The sequence below is a fragment of the Melanerpes formicivorus genome, unplaced genomic scaffold, assembly GCF_026170545.1.
Source record: "Melanerpes formicivorus ecotype bairdi unplaced genomic scaffold, bMelFor1.0.p_v2 SCAF_7, whole genome shotgun sequence".
Classification (NCBI taxonomy): Eukaryota; Metazoa; Chordata; class Aves; order Piciformes; family Picidae; genus Melanerpes; species Melanerpes formicivorus.
In genome coordinates, this window is record NW_027142359.1 from 737,941 (window position 1) to 765,043 (window position 27,103).

At 45.8% G+C, this 27,103-nt stretch overlaps 1 protein-coding gene and 1 long non-coding RNA gene across 4 annotated transcripts in view; one reads left to right on the forward strand and one right to left on the reverse strand.

Moving 5' to 3' along the window:
- OSBPL9 (oxysterol binding protein like 9) overlaps positions 1 to 27,103 on the forward strand; it is a 92,885-nt gene that overhangs the window by 39,049 nt on the left and 26,733 nt on the right. For 2 of the 3 annotated variants that reach the window (XM_068140581.1, XM_068140582.1), the window contains exons 4-6: positions 4,704 to 4,780; positions 17,156 to 17,251; positions 19,184 to 19,231. In XM_068140581.1, coding sequence (XP_067996682.1) covers positions 4,704 to 4,780; positions 17,156 to 17,251; positions 19,184 to 19,231 — 221 coding nt within the window. Of the gene's footprint in view, positions 1 to 4,703; positions 4,781 to 8,140; positions 8,244 to 17,155; positions 17,252 to 19,183; positions 19,232 to 27,103 lie in introns of those variants that run through there. The other variant, XM_068140583.1, reaches the window with a different exon arrangement.
- Positions 1,384 to 7,611, reverse strand: LOC137442209 (uncharacterized). The gene is made up of 3 exons (XR_010987612.1): positions 7,498 to 7,611; positions 5,481 to 5,604; positions 1,384 to 1,479 (listed from the first exon to the last, which is right to left on the reverse strand). It is a non-coding gene; the product is annotated as an uncharacterized lncRNA (long non-coding RNA).

Genomic DNA, 27,103 nt, shown 5'->3' on the forward strand with positions numbered 1-27,103 from the left:
GAAGCATAAGCCTGATTAATGTGTGTGTCAGGACTGGGCAAAGGAGCTAGCAGAAGCAGAGAAGCTAATAAGCACTGAAATTGCTGTCAGAGGGGAAGATACCAGATTGTAATTGACTAATTCAGTAATTGAAGTTAGTGTTAACGTGTAAGCTGTGCTGTGAAAACCCCCAGGTATTTGCATGCCTGGACCTAATGTGAAAATGTCTGACCTGCACACTGCAGAATGAGTTTGCTTAATGCAGCCACCTGGGCAGAGTGCACAGGGTTCCTGTCCCTCCCTCCTGTCCACCATCGCTGCATTATAAACTTGTCCTCAGCACCTGCTTCGGCTTCTCAATTAAGTTACAGAGAACTACTGGGAACAGCCTCTGCTTCTAAGCAAAGCTCAGAAGTTATTTCTAATGAATTTTTCAGACTATTACTGAATACCAGCTGCAGCTCCTGCAGGAAAGTTATTTACCTGCTGTTCCAAGTCACATTTAATTACCCAACTTCCTGCAGACTTCCTTTGTGCATAGGAGAGCACTTTGGGCAGCCACTTTCCATGATGTGTCCGTCTGATTTGTGCAGGTTAATGGTATCCTTACCAGAATGACTATGGCAATTGATCACACTCCACTGTTCTAAATGATCAATGAGTAGGGATTGACTTGGAGTATCTGGGAAAATATGTATTAAAGGGAAACCTTGCTAGATATGGTGGGTTGAAATTACCCCCTAATTAATTTGGAGAAACTACCCCCAAAATAAAATTGTCAGCCCAGCTCAGTTTGGGATGGAAGCAAATGAAGCTCTATTGACAGGCAAACTACAATCTAGAAATATGAAATGAATATGTACAATAAATGTACAATATAGAGATATTTACCATGTAAAAACAACACAGAAACTCCTCAGAACCCCTCTGGATGGATGCAGGGAACCCTTCACCTGCTCCCCCACTCCCTCCCTCCTTCCTGTTACCTCACACAGTAGTCAAAACAGAGATCCCCTGGCAAAGCCACGGAAGAGAGGGAGGGAAGTTGCAAGCAGAAGTGACAGAAGAAGAAAAAAGAGAGCAAGAGCTGTTTATGCCTCTGCCCTATGTCCCATTAGCAATCCAATGAATTATGTAGACCTTATCTTTATTATTCTTTTCATCCAATGGTAATTTATTTTGTCTTTGCGGTCAGGGACTAGGCTAAAGTTCCCCCTTCAAACTGCTAACACTAGATTTCAAACTAGGCTTAAACTTCTACCTTGTGTGCAGTGAAGGTTTTGCCCCACTACTTCATGGGGCCACCTCCTTAGGTAGACTTGCAGCAAGCATTCTTGCTCATCTCTCATCCACACAGAGCTGTCATCTCCCTCCTGATGGCTCTGCTAATGCAGCACAGTTAGAGTGGATCTGCTGCAGTGAACTGTGCAGTGCTCATCTTGATATGGATAGGCTTTTGTGTGGGGAGGCTGGAAAAATCTGTCTTCCTCCACCTAAAGGCTGAGGGACATTAGAGAGGAATTATTCTGTGGATTTCTGATTCTCCTTCCCTCACCCTGCACCTGGGAAGGAAGAATAAACTGCACCAGTACAGGTTAGGCGGTGATCTGCTAGGGAGCAGCCCTGTGGAGAAGGACCTGGGAGTCCTGGTAGACAACAAGATCTGCATGGGACAGCAATGTGCCCTTGTGGCCAGGAAGGCAAATGGGATGCTGGGGTGCATTAAGAGGATTGTGTCCAGCAGATTGCAGGGAGGTTCTCTTCCCCCTCTACTCTGCCCTAGTGAGACCACACCTAGAATACTGCATCCAGTTCTGGACTCCCCAGTTCAAGAGGCACAGGGATCTACTGGAGAGAGTCCAATGGAGGGCTACAAGGATGATGAAGGGACTGAAGCACTGCCTGGTGAGGAGAGGCTGAGAGCCTTGGGGCTGTTTAGTCAGGAGAGAAGACTGAGGGGGGATTTAATAAATGTTTATAAATATCTGAGGGCTGGGTGTCAGGAAGGAAGGGATGGGGCAGGCTCTGCTCACTTGTGCCCTGTGATAGGACAAGGGGCAATGGATAGAAACTACAGCACAGGAGGTTTCACCTCAACATGAGGAAGAGCTTTTTTACTGTGAGTGTCACAGAACATTGGAACAGGCTGCCCAGAGAGCTTGTGGAGTCTCTTCTGGAGACTTTCAAGACCCATCTGGATGCATTCCTGTGTGACCTGTGCTAGATTCCATGGTCCTGCTCTGGCATGGGGATTGGACTCAATCTCCAGAGGTCACTTCCAACTTCTAACATCCTGTGTGATCCTGTGATCCCTTCCTGTGGCCAATGAAAGATTCCTCATAGGAATGAATGTGCAAGCAAGTAATAAATAAATTCCTAGAGAAGAGTGTATTTAACATATTGGAAAGACCTTGTGGTGGGTTTGATACTGATGGATTTGAGCTGCAGAATTCCAAAGAATAAAAGCAATGGAAACATGAGAAAGGGAACGTTGAAAACAAAGCCTTCTGAGGCTGGAGAGTACATTTCAGAAGAATAACTTACAGGTATTTCCTCTGACCTCCATAACAAGTAAGTCAGATAGGAATCTTAATTCTCTCTTTCATAATAGGAGCTATCTCACTTAAGCTTTCCTTGCTTTTAACAGACTTCCTGTTTCTTTTAAATACCTTCCACTTGAATGAGGAACTAGAAACAATTGTCAATAACTGTTCTAAATCTGTACAGGGGCCAGCTTGTTTACAGCCTATTTAATGCCTGCCAGTTTTTATCATCTTTCTTCACCTGGAGTCCACTGACTCTGTCTGCTTTTGATTTTCAAACACTCAAGAGCACAGCAACGAACTCTTCAAACTAGCAAAGCAGGGATGGTGTGTTGGTGGTGGGGGCAGGGGGTAGGAAAGCAGTATTGGGGTCTAAGTCTCTTTTGATGTGTTGTTCGTCTTCTTTCTCAAGCTCCCCTCCTCTTCCTTGTCACCATCCACTGTCTCCTTCAGTCATCACTTCAATCATCATCTTTGACTGAGAAGCATAATCATCACACCCTGACTTGGATTGTTAATTAAAACCACAGAATCATAGAATGGTCTGGGCTGAACGAGACCCCCAAAGGTCCAACCTCTCCGCAGTCAACAGGGACATCCCCAGCTAGATCAGGTTGCCCTGGGCCTCATTGAGCCTCACCTTGAATATCTCCAGGGAAGGAGCCTCAACCACCTCCCTGGACGTCCTGTTCCAGTGTTCCACTACCCTCATGGTAAAGAACATCTTCCTGATACCCAATCTAAATCTGCCCTTCTCCAGTTTGAAGCCCTTGCCCCTCGTCCTGTCACTGCAGGCCTTTGCAAGCAGTCTCTCTCATCCTTCCTGTAGTCCCCTTCAGGTTCAACACCCCCAGCTCCCTCAGCCTGTCCTTGTAGCAGAGGTGCTACACTTTTGTAGCCCTCCTCTGGATCCTCTCCATCAGGTCTATGTCCTTCCTATACTGAAGGCTCCAGACCTGTACACAGTACTCCAGGTGAGGTTTCAGCAAAGTGTTAGAATCACCTCTCTGGATCTGCTGGCAACACATCTTTTGATGCAGCCCAGGATGTTATTTGCCTTCTTGGCTGCAAGCTCACACTGCCTGCTCATGTCCAGCTTCTCATATGGTGGCTTGTTGCAGAAGTACAAAAGTGCCATTGTGTGTGTGTTGTTTACACAGGATTCAGGATTTACTCAGCTTTAGAGCAGGATTGTCCTGAGTTTAAAAAACATTTCTTCTATACTTCAGATTACTCTTCATGCTTCATTGTAAGGTCACAGTGGTTACCTGTTCAGAGTGTTTATCTTGTCTCAAGAATCCCTACCTGAAAGGCTAACTCATTAAAGCAACTGTTGCCATACTGAAATACAATTACTGGGTGATGTATTACAGGTTGGACAGCTTCTCATAACTAAGAACATTTAAAAATGACTTTATGAATTAAGTGAGGAATGTCTGTGCAAACTCTCATTGCTCACAAGTCTTTGCCCCTAAGGATGCATGGACAAGGGACAGATAGGTGACCTAATTGTGGCCTTCCAGTATCTGAAGGGGGCCTACAGGAAGGCTGGGGAAGGACTTCTCAGGATCTCAGGTAGTGATAGGACTAGGGGGAATGGAATGAAGCTGGAGGTGGGGAGATTCAGGCTAGATGTGAGGAGGAGGTTCTTCACCATGAGAGTGGTGAAACCCTGGAATGGGTTGTCCAGGGAGGTGGTTGAGGCCCCGTCCCTGGGGGTGTTTAAGACCAGGCTGGATGAGGCTCTGGCCAGGCTGATCTAGTGTGGGGTGTCCCTGCCCATGGCAGGGGGGTTGGAACTAGATGATCCTTGTGGTCCCTTCCAACCCTGAATGATACTATGATACTATGATAACCACAAATAGCAGTAATGCAGCACTCTTCTTATATTTGCAGTATGTATTTTTACATATATGGTGCAGAGGTCATTGGTAAAATAAAATTCCTAGCAAATCATAAAAGCTTTTTGCATGTGTGGTTATTTCAAACACCTCTCCAGTACCACAGAGTAGATTAACAGAATGTTACAGAGCTGTAACCACAGAATAATGAACAGGATATTAAGACAATAGTGGAATTATGCCCCTGGTGACTTCACAAAGAGACTATAGTTTAATTTCGGTTTGCTTCAGTATGTAAGACTGCAAATAGCTTAACAATATGTTTTGAATACTTTTTCAGCTCGAGATGCTGATGAGAGAGAGAAGTGGATTCATGCTTTAGAGGACACCATCCTCCGCCATACCCTCCAGCTTCAGGCAAGTTTCACTTACATTTCTACCCCACTTTACTTTCTTTTTCTTTTCAAAGCAATGAAATACAGTGGCATGACTGCTAATATCAACCAAATCTTGTATTATATCTGGCCATTCTATAACCTGTACATCCAGATGTTGTAAGACATCTGTATGGGCAGCCAAGATTAGGTTTGAGTCTTTCTCTTACTCATGTCTTACCATCATGAAAAGTCAGTGTAAAACCTCCCTTTATTAATTCATATTTTTAACTGATGGTTCCAGACTTACTGTTGTACATTTAGCTATTTCAATTTTTTTTTTCTTAAACTGGGAGTTAGTCCTTTTGGTTTTTTTTGGTCAAGCCTGTTGTGTGTGCAGCAGCTAATTCTGAAATTAAAATGAGACAGCAGCACTGAACTTCTTTCTGGAGGACAAAAATGGTAAATACCTTAGGTTTGAATCCACTGTGTAAGCTGGGTGGCTTCCTGGTTCTAAAAACAGGTGGTTGGACTGAAGGTGGTTCTGAGCACTGGTAATCTGAGATCAGTTTCTGGTGTATTATCACAGTCTCACAGTATCACTAAGGTTGGAAGAGACCTCGAGGATCATCGAGTCCAACCTGTCACCACAGACCTATTCTAGACCTAAACATGTCTAAACCTTTATTTTTGCCCTGGAGAGAAAGCCAGACTCTTCATGAAAGGGATTTTCTCATACTTACTTTGTACCACAAAGGTGTTTCACGACAGTGGAGAAATCTTCAAACTGGTATTCATGATTTGTGTTGAGTAAAGGTCTGGGATGCTTCTGGGGTACAAGAGAATTAGGTCTCTTAATGACTGACACTGTGAAGAAAGATAAAGTCAGATTCCTAATACCAGAGAAAGAGAAAAAGCTTAGGGAGACTGATTTAGATTGTATTTGCCTGTTCTAAGGAGTTAGAACAAGCTTGAATTTATGCCATGCACCTTTAGACATTCATGCTGTCTCAGTCCACTTACCTTCATGTCCTGCTGAACAGTAGTTTTTAACCTTTCTTGATTTAGGAAAGACCACTGCAAATTTTCTAGTGGTCAGCAGATCCCTGGATAAAAATTCAAGTTTGCCAATCAGCTTTGTATCCCTAGTAACATGCCATGGTTATTTTAGAAGTAATCTCTCCATCTGGACGCAGTATCTGACCACAGGCTGGAGAACTCTGCTCTGCAGTGAATGTGAGCAGACAGATTTATCTGGAGAACCACATGTGGACTTAGAAGGGCCAAGCTGTCTCCCCAGGGCATGCCTTCTCCCCATCCCCAGACTGGAGGGTGAAAGTGAATAGGTTAACTGAGGAATCCTGTTTAGGGTCTGACATTAAACAGGAGTTGGGGCTGTTCAGTCTGCAGAAGAGAAGGCTCCGAGGTGACCTAATTGTGGCCTTCCAGTATCTGAAGGGGGCCTACAGGAAGGCTGGGGAAGGACTTCTCAGGATCTCAGGTAGTGATAGGACTAGGGGGAATGGAATGAAGCTGGAGGTGGGGAGATTCAGGCTGGATGTGAGGAGGAGGTTCTTCACCATGAGAGTGGTGAAGCCCTGGAATGGGTTGTCCAGGGAGGTGGTCGAGGCCCCGTCCCTGGGGGTGTTTAAGAGCAGGCTGGATGAGGCTCTGGCCAGCCTGATCTAGTGTGGGGTGTCCCTGCCATGGCAGGGGGGTTGGAACTAGATGATCCTTGTGGTCCCTTCCAACCCTGAATGAAACTATGAAACTATGAGGAATCTGTGCAGTTTTCTTTGTCCAGAAGACTTTTTATGGCTTGGAGATGAAGAGTAATGAATGAAACACCAGAATATACTGTGGTTTTAGCAAGATGTACATGTCCATGCCCTGTGGACATTGTAATTGTTGTCAGACAGATTTCATGATTACAGCTGGAACTGTTTCCTTTTACATAATCTGTTCACATTCCAGATTTTCAAGTAGGTAAGGCATAACTAGATGAAAAAGCCTAAGTTAGTGAATTAGCTAGCGATGTTTGAGGGAATAATTAAAAACTTAGAACTGATTACTAAGCAACACATCCTCAATCCCTCTTAAGTATGTTCACTATTGAGCTAAATCATAGAATTGTCAGGGTTGGAAAGTACCTCTAGTTCCAACCCCCTTGCCATAGGCAGGGATACCTCACACTAGACCAGGTTGCCCAGAGCCACATCCAGCCTGGCTTTAAAAACCTCCAGGGATAGAGCTTTCACCACCTCCCTGGGCAGCCTGTTCCCATGTCTCACCACCCTCATGGTGAAGAACCTCCTAACATCCTATCTGAATCTACCCATCCCTAGTTTTGCTCCATTCCCCCCAGTTCTATCACTACCTGACACCCTAAAAAGTCCCTCACCAGCTTTCTTGTAGGCCCCCTTCAGATAGTGGAAGGCCACAATAAGGTCTCCTCAAAACCTTCTCTTCTCCAGACTGAACAACCCCAACTCTCTCAGTCTATCCTCATAGGAGAGGATCATGCTTGTGGCACTTGTCTGGACACGTTCCATGGAGTCTCACCAGAGTGGTGTAGGGGCAGGAGAATCACCTCTTTCCACCTGCTGGCCACACTTCTCTTGATGCAGCCCGGGATACAGTTGGCTATCTGGGCTGCAAGTGTACATTGCCAGTTCATGTTGAGCTCTCATCCACCAGCACCCCCAAGTCCTTTTCTTAATACCTTCATTTTGAAGGCCCTTCCATGTGTCAGTTGCATACCTGGTTTTGTTTCCAAAGCCCTTATATTGAAACTAGCTGGAATGCCGTTCACTCACACCCAGCTCGGGAACTGCCAAGAGGCTCCTTTGACAGGGGCCATTGAGCGGGTAGTGGTTGAACGCTGGGAACAAGACTGCACCTCCTTGCAAAACGCCGTTCTCTCCCCAGTTAGCGAGGGCCGTCCCAGTTACTGCGCTCCTGCCTCAGCAGTGGGACGTGCGGGCGGAACGCACAGCTCTTGGAGCCCGGGCTGAAGTGACTCGGGGTGCCTGCGGGGCCCAGCTCAGGGCTGCCCGAGCAGGAACGCCTCCCTTCTGACAGCCATTGTAAGCGCGCTTGCCGCTGTCCAAGCCAGAGGTTTTTTCTCACGGCGTCCCGCCCGCTCTGCAGGATGGTTTTTGCGTCAGGGCCGGGACTGGCGGCGCTGAGCCCGCTCTGCCTCCCCGTGGCCTGCGGGCCGGGCTGCCCTCTCCGCAGGGCCGCCGCTCCCGCCCGACCCCCGCCCGCTGACCGCCATGCTCCGGCGGGCGGCCGCGCTCCGCTCCCTGGCCAATGGGTGGCCGCCTTGTTCGTGATGCGAGCCGCGGGGGCCTGGCCTAACCCTGCCCTTCGCTTCCCTCTCCGCCCCGCCGGCGCTGCTCCCCGCGCCGGAGGCGGCGCTGTTGGGGCCCGGCGGGCGGCCAGCCAGCCCCTCCGCTCCGCACGCCCCGCTTCCCTTCGCCGCACCGCGAGGCGGAATGGCCGGTGTGAGTACACGGAGGGCAGGGGGGGGCAGGTGTCAGGGCTGCTGGGTGTCCTTCTCCGGGGCAGGTTCCCTCCCCGCCGCAGCCCTTTCCCTGACGGGGAGCCAAGCGCTGCCTCCTGCCTGCGGCGGCCGAGCGGCTCTGGCTGCTGCCCTGCCCCGCCCGAGCGGTCGCTCGGAGCGGTCCCGGGGAACAGACGGTGGAGGTGGGCGTTGGGCAGCCCCCTGGGAGCGCGGACACGGGCTGCCTGCGCGGGGGGCCTGGCGGAATCTCCGGGAGAGGTTGGATTCCTCACCGGAGCGCCGGCGAGCTTCCGTGCGCCCTGCGTGCCTGCAGGGATGCTTTCATCCGGTACGAGAGTGCCTTGTATACAAACACGCCTTGGCCGCGGTTAACATTTAAAGCGCCGCTTCATGCACTCGATGTTCCTTTGCTTTCCTTTTTATTTGACATTAAAGTCAGATGAGTTCTTCGGGAGGATTATTGGCTCAGCGGGCAGGGCCGAGGGGTTGAGTGCCGTGGCAGATTATTTTGTGTGAGGATATTTTCTTAGGGTCTTAGTTTCAGTGGCAGGCGGAAACGTGGTTATCAGTCACATAAAACCTTCACGCATCTGCTTTTCTCCAGAGATACACATCTTTTCTGAGTGTGTTTTCGTGCTGCTTTCAGTCACCCTGGTCTGGTACTGGAGCATTCAAGTTTGGAAAGTCAGACTCGAAGTTTTCTTTGTCAGACACCTCTGTTAGACGTGAGAAAGTTCACCGCAGCCTAGGCAGTGCTCATGTTGTGTGAACCGGCTTGGAAAGGATAAGGAATTAATACGAGGTGGAGAGGTGAAGTGGTGTCTGGGTGTTCTCTAGTCTGATTAGTCTTGCTAATTTCGTGGTTACCTAAATGCCTTACTGTGTTGTCCTTAAGTCTTTATAACGGATGTGTTTTCGAACCACTTAAAAACAAACACACCTCCTCCCCCACACCCTAAACTTGCAAGAATGAGCCACAGCCAAGGAACACAGGGAGAACTGAGTCATAAAGTGACAGAATGAGGAAAGGAACCTTAGCTGTCCAAAGCTGTACTCAAAAGAACCTAGATTAGGGAAGAAATATTTCAGGTACACCTCTGATCTAATTTCTCTGAGTTTTGAAATAAGTCTGATGTTCTGCTTCCTGTGTTTTTCTATGTTCTTATATTAAAGGCATTGCTAAAGCTATTCGTAGTTTTTCTAGTATTAGCTTTGCCTATTGAAAGCTCCTTGAGCAGTATATGATGCAACAGTATTGGAAGTACCGTTCAGTGTTTTCTCCCTGACCCCTCATTGTTCTGTCATTAGCAGGTCAGTGGCTTTGCAGTGGCAGCACCCGAGTTGCTTTATACCCACAAGAGATAAGGGGAAGTTTGTGCATGGATTGAAAGTGTATTGTGGCTTGAGTTTCTTGTTTTGCTGGGCAGAGGTAGGAGGGTGATAAATTATCAAGTTTCCTTTTGCTCCTCACTAGTGTCTGGTAAAGCAGCAATCCCTTTCAGGCATGAAGCGCTTCTAGTCTTCTTGTTTAGCTTAAGTGTCTTGTTTTCCTCTTGTGTCATTCAAGTGGCACTGTGTGGTTCTGGAATTCTCCCATGTAAAACTCCCTTGAAGATTACTCATGTCATTTAGGACCATGGTAGCTTTCTTTGATCTGAAAAGTGCAAGACAGCTGCTAAGATACAAATCTGCCTAAAACCTGCTAGTGACTTTACTCTTTTCGTGCCTCAAGAAACTTTAAGATTCAGCCCTGAATGTGTGCATTTATTCTAGTAGTGTTAGGATCCTATCTGTAGGAGTCGTGCTTACCCTGAGCTGCAGGCATGAGGCTTCCCTCCTCCTCCTCCTTCCTCCTATTAGCTGAGTCTTTCACACCCATTCTTGCTTTAAATCCCTTGTTTTACACTGTACTTTTCTCCTCTGCTCTTCTAATGTTGCCAGTGCATCTTGAGAGGTGACTTAAAAGTGGTAGCTAAAGAGGCTGTTGAGAATTGCAAGAAAAGGCAACTAATTACCAACTTGATGTTCAAAACAATAATTAACAGACAAAGCTGAAATGTGCATATTCTACAAATAAGATGTCTTTTCATGCTTTCTGAGTAGATCTGACAGTCACTCCACATTGGAGTCTTTAAATATGAGAAGGCTACAAAGGATTTCCTACCTTAACTTAAGGAAACCCTTCAGGTAATGCTTTAAACTATTTCAGCCTCTAAGTGGTTTCACTCTAGAGACAAAGAAGCTGAAATTACTGTCAGTACAAAGGTGGGCAGTTTCCTACCACAGTCAAAGTGAAAGGAATTTAAAGAAGAATTGAAAATCGCTCTGTAGCTTGATGCCTCTGTAATACAAACAAGTGGTTTACTTCCGAAGGAACAAATAACAGGGCAAGAAAACGGTGAGACGTGGATCTGGAATGGTTGCTGTGAAGAGTGATAAAATGGCTGGAATATTAAGAGTTTCCCTGTGGCTTCACCAGTTCTGAAGAGCTGGTGCTGCTGCTGGAAGCAGTCCTGTCTCACTTCTAGCAGAAATGAAGAGGTGGTGTGGCAGGAATAGCTGAACTTGGAACCAGATTCACAACTGACCCGAATTAAAACTTCTTTTCCCGCTGCCCTCCTTTTCTGAGCTTAGTTCTGGAGTAATACAGTTGATTAAGTGACAAAATAAGTCATTGTGTTGACTCAAAAGAGTAGACTAAGTGTGAGAATAAACAGCCTGGTGACTGATTGCTTTCTCTTTCACTTGGGCCAAAGTGTTTGTGAAACTGCCTGGCTAGTAATGGTCCACTTAGTGTCACCTTAGCCAGCATTTTTGATGATCTTTCTAAAGTTGCAAACAAGGAAAAAAGCTGAAACTTCCATACATGACATTGTTCCTTGCTGGTTTTCCAGTGTGAGTCGTGAATGATTGCATAAAGCTAAGATCAGGTTATTTTGCATTGAGAATATACCTGGTGTAGATGTGGTGTTGGAAAGGTGTAGCGTTAACAGGCCTGCTGCCATGCTTCAGATGTGACCGAGAAAGTCACATCTAGGAGGGTCAGTAAGCACATCAGTACGTGTGCTTGATCTACATCCATGGAAAAGCATGCACTGAACAAATGGGACTGCAGGATATACTTAGTATTTGTCAAGAGTTCAGAATTTTAGCCTAGGCTTCAGAGACAAATTTTACATCAGTGTAATTAAGGGATTGGAGCACCTCTGCTAAGAGGACAGGCTGAGGGAACTGGGGTTGTTCAGCCTGGAGAAAAGGAGGCTCCAGGGAGGCCTAATAGCAGCCTTCCAGTACCTGAAGGGGGCTACAAGAAGGCTGGAGAGAGACTGTTTGCAAAGGCCTGCAGTGACAGAATGAAGGGCAATGGCTTCAAAGTAGAGAAGAGCAGATTTAGACTGGGTGTGAGGAACAAGCTCTTTACTATGAGGGTGTTGGAATCCTGGAACAGGTTGCCCAGGGAGGTGGCTAAGGCTCCTTCCCTCAAGATATTCAAGGTAAGGCTTGATGAGGCCCTGGGCAACCTGATCTAGTTGGGGATGTCCCTGCTGACTGCGCAGAGGTTGGACTGGATGACCTTTGGAGGTGCCTTCTGGCCCAGACCATTCTGTGATGCTATGTGAATACTTTGGGTTTTGAACTCTAATTTTCCTAGAAGACCTGATAATATCTGTAGCAACAGTCTTGCAAAGCATTTTGTGTTTTGCAAAGCAGAAATACTTTTTCTTTTCTTTTTTTTTTTTTTTTCCCTAAAGAAGTGCAATATTCAGAGTGTTCAGGAGGCTTCCAGGACTTATGCACTTGTTTTAAAGCTGCTTTGGAGACATTTGCATCCTGAGCGTTAAATGCTGCTTAAAAAGCTATCAGATGAAAAGAATGCAGTTGTCTTTCCACATCTAAAAGGACAAGAAGGTGCCACTCTTTGATGGCTTCCTAGCTGATTATTTGTTGTTCTTCGGTTTTCTGTCAGCGGTTCTTACAAGCAATACCCTGCTTGACTGTCAAATGTGCTGTAGGCAGGGGATGTTTCTGATGAGCTTTGGCAGATGGAGGGGAAAATGCTTTTATTTGCTCCTTTAAACATAACTTGGACTCAGAATCCTAATTAGATGAAGAATACAGCATCAGTATCTTGAGAAAGATAAAGATGTTTACTCTCTACAGCTTTCTCTTTTCCTCCCCCATGAAAGCTCTTCTGTAAGGACAGCTCTTGTCAAGTCTTCACTCTTGCCTCCCTTTTCTTTCTTTCCCTGCCTTCACTACTGTTCATTGTCCACAGAAGTTATTATTGTAATGCTTTTCTTTGAGAAATATATTTGGTTTTCTGCTATGCTTCCTCTAAGGCAATTTCATTATGGTTTGAAAGAACTGGCTTAGGTGAGGCTAGAATTGCTTCTCAGCCTGGACAACTTTTGCATGCAAGTGTATTAGTGATCTGTGTGACTTCTGATTTGGAGGACAAGGGAGCAGCTTAGAAGCACCCTTAATACCATCAATTCTGTAATGAAACAAGGCTCATAATGAGTATTTTTAATTGGATTATATTTTGTTGTTGCCTTCCTGTTTACTCCCTCTAAAGAAGAGGGTTGGATCTGATGATCTTAGAGGTCTTTTCCAACTGAAACAATTCTGTGATTCCGTGAAGGGAATAATTTTGCAGGATTCATAGTGTGAGAGTTCTTTACTCAGCCCCAAACCAGCACATGAACACTCTCCTAGGGTGTCTGCTCCAAGTTCCTGGGTATCATGCAGGGTCACACTGGGAGACCGCTACCTGGGTAGGTCACTGTGCTGCTGGGTCCTGCTTTCCCCTTTCTACCTATAAACATGAGGATTGGCATGTGTCTTACAGAGTCTGATCTCTTAAGTTTCTTCTGGGAGATGTTGCAGGAGGGAGGAATGAGGGAAAGAATGCTGAGGTACCTCTTCTCTTTTCTTTGTGGGGAAGAATCAAATACCAAATGTATTGTTGTGGGAGGTGGTGGGCAGATAAGAAGGTACATAAAGTAGCTGCTTCTGCAGCTGTTGCATCTGATAATGTAACTAATTCCTTAAAACCTATTTGCACACTGAGTTGTGGTTCTGTGAGGGGAGTAATGTGCACTTACCAATATGGATTGGTACTGACAATAGGAAGGAGCCAGTTTCTGAAGATCTGAACCACTCTGGGTTCCATTTCTTTTTCATAATTTGAAGATACTTATTTTAGGATCACAGCATAGTTTCAGCTGGAGAAGACCTCGGGAAGTCACCTGGTCCAAGCCCCTTCTGATAGTGAGCCCAACTTCTGTGCTAGCTCAAGTTGCCTAGGGTCAAATCTAGTTGAGTTTTTAGCTCTGCCCTCAGGGTGGAGGTTCAGTAATACCTGCAGGCAGCCTCTTCTATTGGTTTCTGAATAGGTGAGCAGCATATAATACAAGTTTCTCATAAAGATTTGGTTGGTAGTTCTGATATGCAGCTGCCTAATTTCCAATTTTAATGAGCTGCTAAATGCTATTCTCTTGACTGCTCCCCCATTTCTTTTGAGGCCTCATTTCCTACATGGCAGGGGAAGGAAGAAAGGGGGAGGAAAGAAAAGTGACCCCTTTTTTCCTCTGCTGTGTCTTTGGGTGACTGGGAAATGAAGAAATAAGGATTTGTTATGCAAATCTACACTTTGTATATCTGCTCTTTCTAGATCACTGCAGGGTTTGAAATACTGATTGATTTTTGTGTTTTCTGGGCTATTGCTGCCTGCAGTGTTCTTAACTTTCCAATTATCTTTCAATTGTAAAACTGAGTGAATTTCCCATTATTAACCTAATCTCATATATAATACAGACCAGTAAGAGCAAATTGGTGAAGTGCTGCAGCTTTTAGCATAGGCTTTCCAGACTTTTCACATTTCATCTCTGTGCTGTGTCAACTGGGCACTAAACTTGGTTTTATGCCTTTGTCTTTATGATGATTGAAGTTTTAGCTTCTGAACAGAACTTTGTAGGTCACAATTCTTGCTCCATTTGATGTGGTTATTGTGGTGGGTTGAAGTTACCCACCCACCCCCCAACTATTTTGGAGAAAACTACCCCCAAAATAAAATGGCCAGACCAGCTCAGTTGATGGAAGCAAGTGGAGCTCCATTTACAAGCAAAACTAAATCCTAGAAATACAGAATGATGTGAATATGTACAAAATATACAATATCTACAGTTTATAAACAACACAAGGACCCCCCCTGGACAAATCCAGGGGGCTACCTATAGCTTCCCCCTCTCTGCCTCCTCCCCCCTGTACAAGGGAAAAGAGAAAAGCAGAGTGTAGCTTGTTAGTACTTAGCCACAATAAGAATGTAGCCAAGGTCAGCAAAGCCAAGCAAAAGCCACCAGCTGGTATCTGCTAGAGTGAAGAAGCCCAGAAAAAGTTAGTTTTCACAACTAACTTTGTTAGTTATGGGATTATTTAGACTTACAATTCTTTCCCCTTTACATCCAGTGGTAATTTATTCACATGCTACATGAGATCTGTGGAAAATTTCACAGAATCCAGCCAGGTTGGGTAAGACCTCAGAGATCATCAAGTCCAACCTATTATCTAATACCCAACACCTCCTGACAACTAAACCATGGCTCCAAGTACCACATCCAATCCTTTTTTGAACACCTCCCGGGCAGTGACTCCACCACCTCCCTGGGCAGCACATTCCAATGGCCAATTACTCTCTGAGAAGAACTTTCTCCTCACCTTGAGCCTAAACCTCCCCTGGCACAGCTTGAGACTGTCCTCTAAATTTCCTAGGTATCAGCCTAAATCTGCCACAGTTATCTGCTCAGCTGTAACCCAAAATGTTTTAATCAGCTTTTCCCTTACTCCTGGGCAGCTGAAGTTTAAGAATGGCATTTAATCTTTAAGTCACCACAAGAAGCACCTGATTGTTACACATTTGTAGTCACAGACTGATAGCCAGAATAAAACTCAGCATTTGGATGCAGCATACAGGTAACTCGCATCGTTACTTGCTTTTCTCTGTGTAGTATCTTTAGGCAGAGTCTTTCTGTAGGGTCCACACACTTTTGATGCATGAAACCTGACCTCCAGGGTTTGACTGAGCGTCCTGGACCATTTGCTGCAGTGATGCTGTTGGCTGCTAGCTGTGCAGACAATTCCATTTGCAGCAAGGGAAGGCAATACTCATGTTTCAAGCTTTTCAGATCTGGTTTCATTGTATTTTTACACTTGACTAGTTTGAGAGAGTGTCAAAACTTTCTTGCTTTAGAGGGCTTTCCCTTTTGCCTATTAGTTTAGTAACCTGTTACACTTGAGTGGCTTTTTGTCTTCCTCGCTGAGGCAAAATCATTGCTTTCTTCTGTTCTCCCTTCTCCTGTTTCAAAACACTATTTCTACCTTTGTCCAGTGTGGCCTGGCAAATACAGGGCAAAATACCAATTTCAAGAACCCTCTGCTGTCTTTTGTGTAATTAGAGCTGTGGTGACCCAGTGGGAATTTGTTCAGGTCTTTAAATACAGTGGTTTATCAGTTTAAATGTGGGGATTTAGTTATATGCAGAAATATGTTTTGAGTCTTACATCAAGGGAAAAAAAAATTGGAACAGGTTGCCTGGGGTGATTGTGGATGCCTCCTCCCTGAGGGTGTTCAAGGCAGGTTGGATGAGGCCTTGAGCAGCTGAGCCCAATTGAGAGCTATCCCTGTGCATGGCCAGGAAGTTGGGGTAGGTGATCTCTAAGGCCCCTTCCAGCCTGAGCCAAGAGGGCCAATGGCATCCTGGCCTGCATCAAGAACAGTGTGGCCAGCAGGAGCAGGGAGGTCATTCTGCCCCTGTACACTGCACTGGTTAGGCCACACCTCGAGTACTGTGTCCAGTTCTGGGCCCCTCAGTTTAGGAAGGAGGTTGACTTGCTGGAACGAGTCCAGAGAAGAGCAACAAAGTTGGTGAGGGGTTTGGAACACAAGCCCTATGAGGAGAGGCTGAGGGAGCTGGGGTTGCTTAGCCTGGAGAAAAGGAGAGTCAGGGGTGACCTTATTGCTGTCTACAACTACCTGAAGAGAAGTTGTAGACAGGCAGAGGTTGGTCTCTTCTCTTAGGCAGCCAGCACCAGAACAAGAGGACACAGTCTCGGGCTGCGCCAGGGGAGGTTTAGGCTGGATGTTAGGAAGAAGTTCTATACAGAGAGTGATTGCCCATTGGAATGGGCTGCCTGGGGAGGTGGTGGAGTCACCATCACTGGAGGTGTTCAGGATACTTGATGGGGTGCTTGGTGCCATGGGTTAGTTGTTTAGGTGGGGTGGATTGGTTGATAGGTTGGATGCGATGATCTTGAAGGTCTCTTCCAACCTGGTCTGTTCTATTCTGTTCTATATTTGCAAGCAAGAAAATATGAAAGAAATAACTTTCATGGCACTAGTTTGTCCTTGTTGGCATATCCATATTTAAGAAGAGCTTTAGCACTCATTCCTTCAGGTCTTCACTAAGAAACTGTGAGCTGAGCAAGGCTGTCTGCAGAATGAAAAGTGCAGTTCAGTTGGGTTTTGTCTTTCTTAACTGGAATATGGCATCACAAGACAGCCTTCAGGGGGAAAAAAAAACCCTTGAGTTCTCCTTTATATTTTCAAAGAAATTTTAATTAGTGTAATTTAAGGGGATTCATTCAATAGCAAGTAATGAAATACTCTGGTGTGTGATGATTATACCCCAGCTGAAAATGTGTGGCAATTTAGGGTTGGTGATTCAGCTGCAAATAGAAGGCAAATGCGTTCAGCTGGCTGCTGGTGTTTGCACGTGGCAGGAGAGGCAGGGCAGCGTTTTATCAGCCACTTGGCAGGCAAAATGATAGTTTTGTTACCTCTTTTCCTCCTCTGAAAGTCTAATTATATATTTGCTTTTTATTTATGTATATCTAGGGTGTGGATTCAGGATTTGTTCCCAGCGTTCATGATTTTGACAAGAAACTTACCGAGGCTGATGCTTACTTACAGATCTTGATAGACCAGTTGAAGGTATGGTAACTAACTGGTGTGTTTACTGCATGGGGAGTCTGCTTGGCAGTGTCTTGCTTCAAGGTCTGGTTGAAAGGGAGCTCAGCAGAGAGTCGTGGTATGTGTTCTGGTGGATGTGGGATGCAGAGAGCACTCTCTGGTTGAGCTGCCTGTGACCTGCAGAAAATGTATCCCTAATGCAGGATGTTATCTAACTGCTTCTGAAATAAAGTCTTCCTAGAAGGATAAAAAAACTCTGCTCAGCTAAGAGGTGAGAGAAGCTGAAAATGGCTTTCTCTCAGAATGAATCTTGAGGGTGTTAAGTTAGAACATTTGAATAACTCATTTTATGTGGAATATTTTACTGAAACATCCCTTGCATACATGGCTTCATGGAAATGACAGAGGTGACCTAAGTTTAACTTTGAATCATTGTCTTGCTCATACCATTTTAGAGTTTATCTTGAGAACACTTAGTCAAGTCATGTGTACCTCCAGCTGCAGGTTCTTTCAGACTTTGCAGCAGTAGATAATCTGTCCTTGAGTGAAAACGTTCTGTAGCAGTGGTGTATAAACACAGTCCTTCTACACTACCTGCATGTATTGTCAGAGTGGGTGGGAAGGTGAGGAATGATGAGGTCATATCTCAGTTCTCACCTTATCGAGAAAAACAGGTTCTGCTGCTGCTCAGGGCACGCTTTCCCCATGACTCAGCAGGTTAAAATTGCTGTTAAGATTGCTTCAGTTCTGCTGGTTTAATTATTTTTCACTCCTGATATAATGGGCAAGTATTACTGCACATGGGAGATTCAGCAAAGTTCAGCTGCAGGAGAGGGCAGAGAGGGGGAAAAGCATATTCCCCCCCCCCCCCCCCCCCCCCCGAAAATGGAAGGAGGAAGAAGCAGTACAAACAAAATTCAAAGCTAAATTGCAAAGACTTGGTCAGGAGTCAGCTTTGTCTCCTGTTCCACAGCCATCCTGTACACTTCACTGAAAGAAGGTATTTACATCTTTACACCACCTGGCTGGTGCTTCAGGCCAGCTGGGAGGGTGGTACAGGACTTAGTTAATAATGAAAGCAGAGTGAATTTGACTACAGACTTTTTTTAGACCCTCAAGGGAAAATGAACACCTGAGCAGGATTTAGGCAGGCAGTTGGGTGAGGAACTGTAGCTTACCTACTGAAAAATGACAAGCTCTTTTCTGAGCAAGGGGAGATGTGGTGAACTTTTGAACATTATATTTAATGGGGTCTTTTTTGACTCCTTGAACAGCTTGCACTTAGTATTTATTTGTGCCTGCACCTTTGAGTGTGCTCTGGGAGGCAACTTTTAACTGTTTCAGCTCGGCATGTGTTAAACACAGGTGCAGGCTTTTCAGTGAGAATTTGTTTTCAGTTTGCTTAGCTGCATCTCATATTCCACTTCTAAGGAAATAAATGGAAGTTAGTGCTGGGAAGTCTCTGTAGATTTTTGCAAAAGGTGTGCTTACTGATCTTACATGACTTCCATCTGAATGCAAATTAAGGATTCTGTGAATACCTAAATACCAAGGTACCTGGAGGGGTTGGTAAGTGTGGAGGCCATTCTGGTAAGCCCCAAAGTTCTTTGCTGAAATAAAAGAGAAGCAGTTTGAGGTGCTGACTGTCACATTTATCACTTAACCTCACCTCCTCCTCCAAACCAGAGCACAACCATGCCAGACTGAGCTGTGGAACTAGCTAGGAGCTGAGATTTGGTCTCTTGCCATAATGTGAGGCATCAGTAACGAATTTGTTCTATCACAAGTGCTATAAAGAAATGCTAGACTAAAACTGCCTTGGGTTGTAATACCAAGGTGATAAAATGAAGTGCTTATTAAATGCTTTTGGTTTTGAAATGCCAGTGTTTGTGCATGATCTGATATGAAAGAAGTAACACTTTCAGTATTTTCACAACTCTCTCTGTCTTTCAGCTCTTTGATGACAAACTCCAGAACTGCAAAGATGATGACCAGAGAAAAGCAAGTATATTTTGCCTTAAACATTGCTTATTTCACTTAAACATTGATTAATTTGCTTATTTTACACCAGCTCAATGTAGGCTGTAGAAATTTAAAGTGCAGTTCCAATTCATCAAGTTGTCAAAACCACTGAAAGCAGATTGAGTAACTGATAATGTTTGCTGTGCTGTAAACAGGCCCCAAACAGAAGCTTTTGTAATGCTGGGTCTCATAACCCTGAAAAAGGTTTCAGTTTGTAGGAAATGATTACTCCTGTGCTGTCTATCTATGTAAGGCAATTTTAACTTATATGTTTTGGGTTTTAATCTTTAACAAGGGTGAGTGTTTAATGTTTGTAATCATAACAAAGCTATTCTGAATGAAAAAATAATGTAGTGAGAATGACATCTTTAGCATCATCAGCTTGCATCCTGTGTGGCTCTGGGACTAGCATGCCACATAGTTTCATAGTTTCATTCAGGGTTGGAAGGGACCACAAGGATCATCTAGTTCCAACCCCCCTGCCACGGGCAGGGACACCCCACACTAGATCAGGCTGGCCAGAGCCTCATCCAGCCTGCTCTTAAACACCTCCAGGGACGGGGCCTCGACCACCTCCCTGGACAACCCATTCCAGGGTTTCACCACTCTCATGGTGAAGAACCTCCTCCTCACATCTAGCCTGAATCTCCCCACCTCCAGCTTCATTCCATTCCCCCTAGTCCTGTCACTACCTGAGATCTTGAGAAGTCCTTCCCCAGCCTTCCTGTAGGCCCCCTTCAGATACTGGAAGGCCACAATTAGGTCACCTCGAAGCCTTCTCTTCTGCAGACTGAACAGCCCCAACTCCTTCAGTCTGTCCTCATAGGAGAGGTGCTCCAGCCCTCTGATCATCCTTGTGGCCCTTCTCTGGACACGTTCCAGCACCACCACATCCCTCTTGTAATAGGGGCTCCAGAACTGGACACAGTACTCCAGGTGGGGTCTCACCAGGGCTGAGTAGAGGGGGAGGATCACCTCCCTCGACCTGCTAGCCACACTTCTGATGCAGCCCAGGATCTGATTGGCTTTGTGGGCTCCAAGTGCACATTGAGAGCTCATGTTGAGCTTTTTGTCCACCAGCACCCCCAAGTCTCTCTCCTCAGGGCTACTTTCCATATTAGAAGTCTGAGAATTCCAACATTCATTCAGCTTAGGAGAGTAGGTAGCAAAACTGTAGCTTGCTGTGTAGGGGGCAGTGCTTTTTTGGCAAGGTTGTGATGCACTTCAGTGTTGTGTGGATTTTTTGCATCCTATCCTGTTCCATTTCAAAGTCTGTAGGCCAGAGTTCACCTAGCATGTACCTTTGGTGGTGTGGGTTTGGCATTAAGGAGCATGCTGGTGTATGGGGAGTGATTGGACTGGGGGCAATGGAGCAAAAGTAGAAATGGGTAGATTCAGATTGGATGTTAGGAAGAAGTTCTTCACCATGAGGGTAGTGAGACACTGGAGCAGGTTGCCCAGGGAGGTGGTAGAAGACTCATGCCTGGAGGTTTTTAAGGTCAAGCTGGATGTGGCTCTGTAGTGTGAGGTGTCCCTGCCCATGGCAGGGGGGTTGGAACTAGATAATCCTTGAGATCCCTTCCAACCCTAACAATTCTGTGATTCTCTGAAGGAGAGATTTAAGAGTTGCTTATGAAAGGTTTGTTACTGAGGAGGTGTTTTTATTTTCAGCAAATGCAGACATTTCAGTGCCAGGAAGCAGTGGTGTATTTCATCCTCCTTCCTTCTCTCCCCCAAATTTCACTTGGGAAGAACAAGTGGTTGGTTTCAGTTTTGAAGAGAGTTTTATGCTTTCTGTGATTGGTTTACTTATTTAGAATGGTTGTGACCTTCCATGTGTTGCCCACAGTTTGGTGTGTTATGTAGTGTCTTAGGGAGTTCACAAGCAGTGGTCTTTCTGGAGTTTGTTTGTGTGTGCAGGCTTTTAAAATGGCTTTGAATTAAAGTGTTCTCTGGGTGACTTTAATCTGTAGACAACTGACCAAAAGAGTAACATTAAAGACTGTGTATTTCTCCTTCAGTGCATCTTGCTGGGAAGAGTTCTCCTTCAATTTTGACCTCCCTCCAGATGCTACTTTGCAGATCAGGCAGTACTTCCTTTTTCTCTGTGCCAGGGTTTCAAAACCCCAGAGGCTTTCCACATGTCGTGCTGATTTCTGTCTTTATCTCTGCAAGGTATCTATGAAACAGACAGATTGAGTTTACAGAGAAAGCAGGAGGCTTGTTAAGAAGAGGTCAGCATCCTCTGGCTTTAAATCTTGATGAGTGTTGCTGTTACTATAGATTCCACATTATTCTCATATTAAAAATGAAAAAGACTTGGCAAAGCACTTTCTGGTCATGTCTCTTCCTGTGCTAAAGCAGCTAAGAGGTTTTTTTGATCCTGTATTTAGCAATTTTCTTGTTTCTTTATGGCAGTATGGTTCACTGAGCTCAGTGGGACCTGCAAGATTCAGCCCGTTGGGAGTTTTTTTTCCCCTCTGAGGAAACAGGATTTTGTTCAGTGTTATGTGGTTCTCAGCTAGCTGGGTGCTGTTTCTGTCACTGTCCATGGCCAGACATTTAAAACCTGAGCTCTTGTTTTTCACAGAACGTTAGGGGTAGGAAGGGACACCAAAAGCTCATTCAGTCCAACCCCCCTGCCAGGGCAGGAGCACTTAGAGCAGACCACACAGGAATGCATCCAGGAGAGTTTTGAATATCTCTAGAGAGGGAGACTCCACAACCCCCCCGGGCAGCCTGTTCCAGTGTTCTGTCACCCTCACAGGGAAAAAATTCTTCCTTCTAATAGTATAATAGGTTGGGCACAATGAAGGAGCTTGAAGGTCTCTTCCAACCTGGTCTGGTCAATTCTATTCTATTCCCATGGAACTTCCTATGCCTCAGCTTCCACCATTGCCCCTTGTGCTGTCATTGGGCATCACTGAGCAGAGCCTGGCTCCAGCCTCTTGGCACTCACCCTGCGCATCTTTATCAACATGAATGAGGTGAGAGCTTTCCTGATCAGTTTGGTGGTGTTGCCTTGACTGGAAAGATCAGGGAGCACAAAAGTGTAAGCATTCAAAAGCACCAGAGCGGTGAAGAGGCACACTTGGGCAGGCTGGAGCAAAGCTGGCATTCCTTAAGTTTTTGGAGGCAAGTGTAGCCTGCTTAAGCTGTTTGGTTCACCAGAAGTACTTTTTGTGAAGTAAATCCAGTGCTGAGCGCACAAATTCAGGGTGCACCTGACTGGTTCTGCCCATGAGTCAGCTACCATTGCATAACTGCCATGTGGCTGTGCTGGGTGAGCCAATCGCCCTACAGGCACAGAGGTCACAGGATGTTAGGGCTTGGAAGTGACCTCTGGAGATCTTCAAGTCCAACCATCAGCCAGAGCAGGACGATAGAATCTAGGACAGGTCACACAGGAACACGTCCAGACAGGGCTTGAAAGTCTCCAGAGAAGGAGACTCCACCACCTCTCTGGGGCAGCCTATTCCAGTGCTCTGTGACCCTCACAGTAAAAAAGGTCTTCCTCATGTTGAGGTGGAACTTCCTGTGCTGTAGTTTACATCCATTGCCCTTTGTCCTATCACAGGGCACAAATGAGCAGAGCCTGTCCCTTCCTTCCTGACACCCAGCCCTCAGATATTGATAGACATTGATTAGATCCCCTCTCTGTCTTCTCCTCTCCAGACTAAACAGCCCCAGGGCTCTCAGCCTCTCCTCATCAGGCAGTGCTCCAATCCCTTCATCATCCTTGTAGCCCTCCATTGGACTCTCTCCAGTAGATCGCTGTCCCTTCTGAACTGGAGAGCCCTGAACTGGATGCAGTATTCTGGGTGAGGTCTCATCAGGGCAGAGTAGAGGGGGAGAAGAACCTCCCTGGATCTGCTGGACACACTCCTCTTAATGCACTCCAGGATCCCACTGGCCTACTTGGCCACAAGGGCACATTGCTGTCCTGTGGGGGTCTTCTTGTCCACCAGCACTCCCAGGTCCTTCTCCACAGGGCTGCTTTCTAGCAGATCACCTCCTAGCCTGTACTGCTGCAGTTTATTCTTCCTTCCCAGGTGCAGGAGTCTGTACTTATCTTTGTTGAACCTCTTTAAGTTCCTCTTTGCCCAACTCTCAGTCTGTCCAAGTCTCACTGAATGGCTGCACAGCCTTCCGCTGTATCAGCTGAATGAGGCAGAAATCCTGCTCAGTGAAAGATCATCAGCTACCTGTTTCATCACCAGTGGCTTCATGGAACGTCAGAAGTCAAGGAGGGGCCAGAAGCATCAAGTAGATGCAGTAGTTTGAGCAGCACCTTGCAGTTTGGTTAGGTTAAACATAGAGCACATGGCTGCATTCTGCAAGGGTAAGTCTGCAGGAAATGGATTCTTCACTTGAAAATAGATGTAGACATAACCTGAAGCTGGGGAAACTGGCTTCATAAAATGGTACCTTCATTAGTTTTCAGAGAGTAGGGTGGTTAAAGAGAGAAAGTGGTGGTAGCTTCTAGTAGTAAATTGTATTCTTTGCTTTTATTGGTGAAGTTTTTTATCCTCAACATACCTATTTTTACTGGCCTTTGGCTTCCCTTACACTTTAGTGCTTTCTAAATGATCTTAGATTACTTACTTTAATGCAAGTTTAAGATACTAAGAGTGAAGTTAAAAGGACTTCAGCAGTGTGTATGCATAGCAGTCTGGTTCTCTACACCTGCCTAACTTCTGCAAACCAGCCACTCTTGTAAGCATGTTAGGTTTGTGGTGGTTCTCCACTTGTTTTTTTCTCTCCCCCGTTTCATGTCTACAGTTTCTTCGTACAAGGTCTTACAGGGGGGAATTCAGATTTTATTTGATGCCTGTCTACATCACCATTCTAGAATAACACATTGCCCATGAAAGCCCAGGGAATTCCATATCAGCATTTGCTTTGCCCTAGAGAACAGGGCAAGACTGTGTCTGACTTCCCATGCATTCTTCTCTGGAATGCAGGTTCTGGAGCCCCTATTACAAGAAGGATCTAGACATGCTGGAGTGTGTCCAGAGAAGGGCCATGAGGATTAGAGGGCTGATGCTCCTGTGCTATGGAGACAGACTGAGAGTTGGGGCTGTTCAGTCTGGAAAAGAGAAGGCTCTGAGGAGATCTTATTGTGGCCTTCCAGTATCTGAAAGCTGGGGAGGGACTTTTTAGGGTGTCAGGTAGTGAGAGGACTGGGGGGAATGGAACAGAACTAGAAATGGGTGGATTTAGATTGGATGTTAGGAAGAAATTCTTCACCATGAGGGCGGTGAGACACTGGCACAGGTTGCCCAGGGAGGTGGTGGAAGCCTCATCCCTGAAGGTTTTTAAGGCCAGGCTGGCTGTGGCTGTGAGCAACCTGCTGTAGTGTGAGGTGTCCCTGCCCATGGCAGGGGGGTTGTAACTGGATGATCCTTGAGGTCCCTTCTAACCCTGACAATTCTGTGATTCTCATCATTTTTGGGTAGCTATGAAACAGACAGTTTTCCAGTTGGCTGTGCAAGGTGGCCATGTAGTTTAAATGTGGAAAATAGTGGATTTTGTGCTGCTGCTAAACCTGGCCAGCTCACAGAGAATTCATTTCCACAGAGAGTTCATTTCCACAGAGATTTAGAAAAAAATTATGGTTGTGTAATTTGTTGACAGGCCTTGGAAGAGAAGTGTCTGGGTGGTTTTTTCCCATCTCATATTTCCAGCAAGGATGGTATCAATGAGGGGAATGGAACACCAGTTTGTTTGGTGTGTAAATATTCTATAACATGTTGGGGGGGTGAAACAGCTAACAAATAGTCAAAGCTGCTGATGGCTGCCTACAGCTGGCCCTAAAGCTTTGACAGTGATTGGTTTCAACTGCATGATCTTTCATCTGACAAGATCTGCACATTGCCTGTTCTGTTTTGCTGCTAAAAGGCTCCAAACTTCACTGCTGTCATATTTAAAATGTTTGGGTTTTTTTTTCCCCAGTGTGTTGCTAAAATTTGGGTTGGAAGTGTAGTAGAGACATGAAATGCAAACCAAAACAAAGGAATTTTTAGCTGTTGGCACATCTCTGGCTGCAGAAGGAAATATAAGAAAACTTTGTGATGACACCAAGCTGTGTGGTGCAGCAGACACGCTGGAGGGAAGGGAGGCCATCCAGAGGGATCTTGATAGGCTGGAGAGTTGGGCACAAGCCAACCTCATGAAGTTCAATAAGAGCAAGTGCAGGGTCCTGCAGCTGGGTCGAGGCAATCCCAGGCACAAATACAGGCTGGGCAGGGACTGGCTGGAAAGCAGCCCTGAGGAGAGAGACTTGGGGGTGCTGGTGGACAGGAAGCTCAACATGAGCTCTCAGTGTGCACTTGCAGCCCGCAAAGCCCATCAGATCCTGGACTGCATCAGGAGAAGTGTGGCCAGCAGGTCGAGGGAGGTGATCCTCCCCCTCTACTCAGCCCTGGTGAGACCCCATCTGGAGTACTGTGTCCAGTTCTGGAGCTCCTATTACAAGAGGGATATGGAGGTGCTGGAACATGTCCAGAGAAGGGCCACAAGGATGAGCAGAGGGCTGGAGCACCTCTCCTATGAGGGCAGACTGAAGGAGTTGGGGCTGTTCAGTCTGCAGAAGAGAAGGCTCCGAGGTGACCTAATTGTGGCCTTCCAGTATCTGAAGGGGGCCTACAGGAAGGCTGGGGAAGGACTTCTCAGGATCTCAGGTAGTGATAGGACTAGGGGGAATGGAATGAAGCTGGAGGTGGGGAGATTCAGGCTAGATGTGAGGAGGAGGTTCTTCACCATGAGAGTGGTGAAGCCCTGGAATGGGTTGTCCAGGAAGGTGGTCGAGGCCCCGTCCCTGGAGGTGTTTAAGCCCAGGCTGGATGAGGCTCTGTCCACCGTGATCTAGTGTGGGGTAGAACTAGATGATCCTTGTGGTCCCTTCCAACCCTGACTGATACTATGATACTATATAACCTCCCTGAAATGCTGCTAACTACATCAACATGGTTCAGTCTTTTAAGTGGAAAAGGCTGAGTGTGGTTTGTCTGCTCTTGCCAATTAATCATGAATGAAATGTTTAGCATCCTTATATATACAGGACAGAGCATAACTGAAATAAATTCTACCAGGTATTGACTGGGAAGCTGTCACTGCATTTCTTTTGTTTTTGATTGTCAAAGAGAACAAGAGACACCCATAACTCTTCAGAAATTCACAGTGTAGAACTGGGCTTGCAGTGCTCTGTGGGGAGAAGAAAGTTCCTTTACACACACTTTGATTATTCAAGCATGAAGTCAACTGTTACCCAAGTCACATGAGCCACTTGTATCAATCAGAACACAGAGGTCCTGAAATTGAATGAGTGGAGAGGCAGTGCTGAGTGCAACGTAATGGTTTTGCCTTCTGCAGAGAGGCCCAGAGACATCAACAGAGTGCATATGCTGCTTGTGTGTAAAATGGCTTGCAGATGCCTTTTGCATGCCTCAAGTGTTATTCCAGGCAGGAAATCTATCTGGAAACACTGGTTCATAAAAAATGAAGTGGGCAGATTTCCAGATGCACTGTTCCTGGATGCTTAGAGCAAGAACATATGTGCACTGGGAGTGATTTCTTTGGTGTGTTTTGCAATTGATTTTTTTTACCCGTGCTTAACTACTCATCTTTATTACACCTGCATGATGGTCATTTCAGGTACTGTGGGTTGTTGAAACATGTCACTGTCCGTGGCAATGACAGTAGTCAATGGAGTGAAATCCAGCTGGTGGCTGGGCACAAGTGGTGTTCCTCAGGGCTCAGTGTTGAGACCACTTCTGTTTAACATCTTTTTTGATGACCTTAATGAAAACACAGAGTGTGTCAGCAGTAAGTGTGCAGATGACACCAGGG